The sequence below is a fragment of the Curcuma longa genome, unplaced genomic scaffold (assembly GCF_044706935.1).
Source record: "Curcuma longa cultivar G26 ecotype Majalengka, Jawa Barat unplaced genomic scaffold, ITB_CL_G26_1.1 contig_28210, whole genome shotgun sequence".
NCBI lineage: Eukaryota > Viridiplantae > Streptophyta > Magnoliopsida > Zingiberales > Zingiberaceae > Curcuma > Curcuma longa.
Genome location: NW_027433643.1, coordinates 5,213 through 11,220, shown reverse-complemented (window position 1 = coordinate 11,220; position 6,008 = coordinate 5,213). Strand labels below are relative to the sequence as shown.

The 6,008-nt window shown below is 42.3% G+C and overlaps 1 protein-coding gene across 1 annotated transcript; it reads right to left on the bottom strand.

Annotated features, from left to right (window-relative positions):
* Positions 1–339: 339 nt before the first annotated feature.
* LOC141819194 (UPF0481 protein At3g47200-like) lies at positions 340–5,808 on the bottom strand. The gene is made up of 4 exons (XM_074706541.1): positions 5,736–5,808; positions 2,985–3,274; positions 1,439–1,630; positions 340–1,364 (listed from the first exon to the last, which is right to left on the bottom strand). Exons 1-4 carry the CDS (start codon positions 5,806–5,808, stop codon positions 342–344), a joined length of 1,578 nt encoding a protein of 525 aa, XP_074562642.1. The 3' UTR covers positions 340–341.
* Positions 5,809–6,008: the final 200 nt, after the last annotated feature.

The window sequence follows — 6,008 nt, the reverse complement described above, 5'->3', positions numbered from 1 at the left end:
TGAATTGCAGGAAATTAAGCAAACTTAAATAGTTCGTGCATATGAATATGCAAAAACTAACAAAATATAGAAAAGGAAAGAGACGATTAAGAAGAACTAAAAGCAGGCAAACAAGGATGATCAAAGAACCAGTAAGGCAGCTCCAACCTAGATCGCTTCGGCAACCTGCAGCCTCACTGCTTGAGAAAGTGTCAGTGCTTATAGTGTTGCTATGTAAAGCATCACAATAAGAGCAAGCTTACTAGTTATACAACCAATCAAATATGCTTAATTTATGCGTTAAACCTTTATTAATTAAAATCAATTGCCATCATTATTCTTCACAATATTCTTACTTAATTTCACTGCTTGGCGTAGCTGAGGATTGCATACACAGTTTGCACCAAAGTGAGAAGGTTGAAGAAAACAACTGCAGTGACACCGATAGTCACCCACCGATTCTTGAAGTAGTTTTGCCTCAACCATGAGAAATTCCATAGTGCCCAAATTCTGTTAGTCCTCTTTCTGCAGTAGCTCTCCACATTGTTCATTACCTCTGCAAGATACAAATGGTCGTCGACGATAAGGGCATCCGTCCTTCGGAGCTTGTTGAATATGTGAGCCACTTCTTCGTCAGTGCGAAGGCGGCTGACGATGATCTTGTGTTTCCGGAGCACCGCCACGTCGTTGTCAGTGTTTATCAAGCAGTCCATGAACCAAACGTAAGTGGAGATGTACTTGCGGACCCAATGGCATTGCTGCTCGAAAGCGACGAGGTTTCGGAGGAGGGAGATGTTGTCATCGTTGATGACGAGTTGAGGAATCTCCATGGATCTCTTGTTTTCGTCGAAAGTGATGTCCAAGAAGTTTCTGCCGTCGGTCTTATTTGCAAATTGTATTCTCATTGCTTGGAGCATCTCTGCGTTGGGGAAGGAATAAGGTAAGTCGACGGTGTGAATTTCCTGCGGCGCGGCAACAAGACTTGAATGGAAAAGATGGAGCAAATGGCCACTTATTTCATAACGGTTAAGTCCAAGAATAAGGTTCGGATACGCGGTAAAGGTCGAGGTTGGAGAGAGGTTTTGGTGAATTTGCAGAAAGCAATCTTCATAGAATTGGATTAATGGGAAACTTCCGTCGAACTGCCTATAAAGGAAAACCTTATTAAGGAGACAAAGAGGGACCTGATTTTCGAGAATCAATATATCGTTGAGAATCAATGGAGTTGCCCACTTCCATGGGTCCATATCGTAGTACTCTGCCATCTCTGCTCCATGAATATTCTTGATCTCCCGTTGCAACAATAGAAACTCGGCCATGAAAACGCAGTCAAGCATCATCATCTCCAGGAACTCAACTCTAGTCATGCTTATCTCCTCCGAGTACTGCGTGAATCAACCTCTAAATTCCTAAATATCTCGAAAATGTCCTGCGCTAAATCCGTTAATCTCTCGATAACGTGCTGCTCTAAATTCGCGTCTTTGCCGACGATGCGCCTGAAAAAGTTGTTAGCATAGGACAATTTGATCCTTTCGTCAAATGCTCGAAAGCGTAGCTTTCCATGGTGGTAGGGGCCGAGGGAGACGATCTTTGGTTCAAAAGAATCGGCACTGGTTGTCCGGATGTTGTCAGGAACTCGAAAGATCGTCGCCTGGATGTATCCCTATCCCTTCGGTTGGCCTGATGCCGACGACAACAGCTTCTTCGCAAAAATCATCGGCGGGTCTTCGATATCTTGACTTTCCATCTTTTTTATGTAAACCAGTACCTTTGAAGGATCTAAAGTTGATTGCAGACCTCTAGCGCGCTCTGGATGCAAAGAAATTAAGCAAACTTAAACAGTTCGTACGTATATATGAATATGCAAAAATTAGGAAAGAGACGATTGAGAAGAAGAACTAAAGGCAGGATGCATGATTAAATAACCAGCTCCGAACTAGATCGCTTTCGCAACCTGCCTCGCTGCTTGGAAGAAGAGGATACGGTATTATTAGACGTGGGAAAGTGTCGGTGCGTTGACTTTCTTTTTCTTTTTTCTTAAATCACATATTACAAAAAAGAAAAAAAAAATACATGTCCAGATCCAGATCTGGTCAATCAGTTCGTTGATATATTAACAACTTAAACCAGTGGAATATCCATGTGACAATGTGCATGCATCATATTCCTTTTAGATTCTTAAGACACTTCTTCAACTATCGAGACAGCTGTTGAGCTGTTAGGTTGATACTTTAGTAATTCTACCTGGTCGATCTTATGATCATACGAGGAGATAAATCCGGAAGTCGCATTGGCCATAACAAGGGAGTCTATTATCTCGGCTTCACGATCATATGAGATAAATCGGGAAGTCGGATTTGTAAGATACTGAAAAATTTGGAGAAAATTTATAAATTAAATTTAATTTAATATCAGGGGTTTAAGGAAGGATTAGAAAGGTTAATTAGATTAAAAATAAATTAGATTAGGTTTAACTAATTAAACCCTAATACAATTAGATTAAACTCGTAAATCATAAAAATAGTAAATCTATTAGATTATTAAATATAAGATACAGATTCGTCTTGCAAAGACAAATTCAACGAAATCAAATTGGATCGAATCAGCGATCGTTTGGGTAGTGAATCAAATGAACCAATATCGAACCAAACTGAATCAAGTTGGTTTGGTTCGTACAGGAAGAGGTTTGATAAAAATAAAATAGATGAAAAGATTCGTCTTGCGAAGATGAATCCAACAAAACTGGTTTGAGTTAAATCGGAGATCATTCGGTTAGTAAACCAAATGAACCAAGATTTAAACCGATTTACTACAGTAACTGATTCAGTCGTATAATAAATCCTAGGTTTTTAATTGAGTTTAGCGAGAAAAACTTGATTTAATGGCGCTGATTTGAGGTTTAACTGGTTTAGGTTACTATTTATTCCTCTTTATAACTAAAACTCGCGATTCCTTGTTTTTATTCCCTCCGCGCGGCACCCTCCTCTGCCCGACGCCGCCTTCACCTGCTCCTCTTCTTCTTCCTCCTTCCCCCACCGCCGTCCCTTGCCGACGCTACTGTGCCCTTCCTCTGCCGCCGTCCCGATGTCGCACGCTGCCGTCTCCTCTTCTCCCTCTCCTCGCCTGCAACCCTCCTCTGCTTGAAGCCTTGCCGCCGCTGCCCTGCCGCCGCCACCGCACTGTGAAGACGCCGCTCCGCCACCGCCTATTGCGATGCAACGCCGCCGCCTGCCGTAATCCGCCGCCTCCTCCTCCCCTTCGATAGCCGCCGCCGCGCGAACACCAGCGCCGCCAACTGGAGCTAAGGGTTCTAGGGTTGTGCTTAAGGTAAGTCCTCCTTGCTGGTTAAATTCAGTCCGGAGTTGATGGGAAAATTGGGTATTGTAGGTTATGGTTGAATTGCCTTAGTGGTGTCTTGGCAGCCAGGGAATTTGGAATCGACAGGGAAAGAAGAAGAGAGTGTTTACCCTTTGTAGGACCTTGACTTATTTACGGTCTTACATTGCTGTGGGGTTCTAGTTGTCTACGATCATCTAATCAGGTGGGTACTCCTGTGTTTGGTCAACACAGGTCTTCTCTTCATAGTGCATATTCATCTTGTTGCTATTTTATCTTTTTGTTGCCTTCCTGTTATTTGACGTAGTTCTTTAGATGATACCTTTGATATTCATGCTTGAAACTTGTTGCTTGACCTCTGAATAATCTATATTGATTCCTGTGATACCATGTTGATATATCTATTCTTGGTGATTCCTATTGATACCTTGTTGACTCCTGTTGATACTTGTCGCTACCATGTTGATACCTAGTGATACCATGTTGACTCCTTTGACACCTGTTGCACATGCTGATTACTTGTAGTTATTACATGTTGGAACGATCCTCATGCATTCATATAGTTGTAATTGTTGTTGTTGGTGGATCTTACCTGCACCGTGTTGTGGTGCCACATAGGTAAGAGGTTGCACTACAGTTGGGTGCGACCAGGACTGGCTACATAGCCCTCCTGCCACACTGCCCCTCCCCACTTCTCTATAGTGGTCAGTTGTTGGAGCTGGCAGCAGGTCATGTCTTGCCCCCAGTTCACTGAGCTCTGGGAGAGTGACTGGGACGACGAGTGCGGACAGTGATGGATATTTTGGTTGCGTTGATTGATGCACATTACATGCATTTGTTGGTAGGACTATTACATAGTTTACTTTATTCATATGCATGTTGATTGTTGCATTTGTTTGCTATGATTGTTGCATTTGTATGACATAACATACATGATCATATAGATATACCTGTTGCCTTGGATTCTTCTTCTTTATTGTGCAGTTGATATACCATGCTCGACTCCCATTGTTTACATATTCATATGTATTTGATATCCATATCTGTTGCGTAGCGCTATTCATTCCTTATTATTTCTGTTGAGATACCATTCTTGATCACCATGTTCGTTGTTACCTGTTGATACCTATTACCTGTTGTTGAGTGTTTGTTCTTCCGTTTATCCTTTCATGCACTTATATTCTTTTGTACCCACTGAGCATCTAATGCTCACTACCCAGACCCTGGGGATTGTTTTGTTTTCTCCCCAGGTAGCAGATAGGTTTAGTGGCGCTTGGAGGTTCAGTCGGCTGGTCCCATCTCACAGCAGGAGGTTTCCTTTTTGGTTTGTCGTTGGTCTATCGTTTATGGTATGGTTTATGTACTTGGACATGGATTTATGTTTTGTGGACTTTATTAGGGTCTTCTGGAGTTTTTCTGTTTTGGTGTTTTCAGATATGGTGTGTGGAACTTTTATGGTTAATGGTTTTAGTATTTCGTTTGCATTTTGTTAGTGGTTACGGCCGTGTAGGCCTTATTTTGCATATGTGTGTGTAGTTGTGATATACATGGACGTGTAGTCCTTATTCCGGCTGCCTGTGGCTGTGTATGCATGTTTGTATTAGGGGAATTGTCATAGTTACTGGGGAGATGCTGCCGAAATTTTTCGGACGGCCTTCTCGGGGCGTGACAGGATTGATCATAACTAGGGAGGCCATTACCTCGATTTTGCTGAGATTCGATCTTTGTCTATTTCAGAAAGTCTGTCCCATCATAACCAACTCAACTATGCCCCAAGTGCTAATAGATCATCTTTCGGTATTTACAATTATTGATTTAATATTATCGATCATTGATTTAATTATGACGATCATTAAATTAACTCTATGAATGTTAACATATTTTATCAGGTTAGCTTATTCTTTTTGTTCCTGTTGAGATCAGCTCCGGGACGTGTCACCGACCAGGTCTCCTCACCAGTATGAAGCGGGATCGAAGGTGTTGAATCTCCAGGACCTACAAACAGAGCAACCTGAGCGGAAGGCCAGGGGGTGCCCTGGCACGACCACTCCGATACTTAAATCAGCAAGCAAGGAAAAAGGAGAGTGAACGGAGGAAGAAGAAAGCGTGAGTGTGTGTTCGTGTGTGCGCGTACCTGGCTACGAAGGGGAGGGGTCGCATATATACCGGAGGAAAAGGTTTTGTCCCATCTCAATTAAACTATCCATCCCATCTTAATTAAAGAAACATCTTGTCACTGAGTATGATCTTGTTAGAAAGATATAGAATCATCAGAGTAAAAGTGTTATATCTTGAAATAATTAAAAAGGCCTTGGTTATAAATTTTAAAACTTATTGAATCTTTATGTAAAAATGTAAATAATTCCCTTTAAAACCTCTCTAACCCTAAACCCTAATATTTTTTTCTCACCCCTAGAAACTCCTCGCGTCGCCACCGCCGCCGTTGTCGTTATTCCCTATCGCCGTCGTCGCCGCCGCTAGCACCGTCGCCATCACGCTACCGTCGTCACATTGCCATCGCTCCACAGTGAAGACTTGTCGATTGACCTGGAGATTGTAGGATCAGGTTGGACCGGCTAGAGGGGGGTGAATAGACGGTTAAGAGAATAATCAGTCGTCTTTAAGAAAAACTTGGTTGCAACTGGATAGTTGCTTCCAAGGCAATTAACGCTCAATCAAAAAACTCCTTTAGA

Excerpts from the sequence above, each read along its gene's own strand:
- LOC141819194 (XM_074706541.1), bottom strand. The coding sequence starts at position 5,808 with ATGGCGACGGTGCTAGCGGCGGCGACGACGGCGATAGGGAATAACGAC. Across the intron at positions 3,275-5,735 it reads CGGCGGTGGCGACGCGAGGA|TTGGCGGCGCTGGTGTTCGC; the intron begins GTTTCTAGGGGT and ends CCTTAGCTCCAG. Across the intron at positions 1,365-1,438 it reads ACGCGAATTTAGAGCAGCAC|TACTCGGAGGAGATAAGCAT; the intron begins GTTATCGAGAGA and ends TGATTCACGCAG.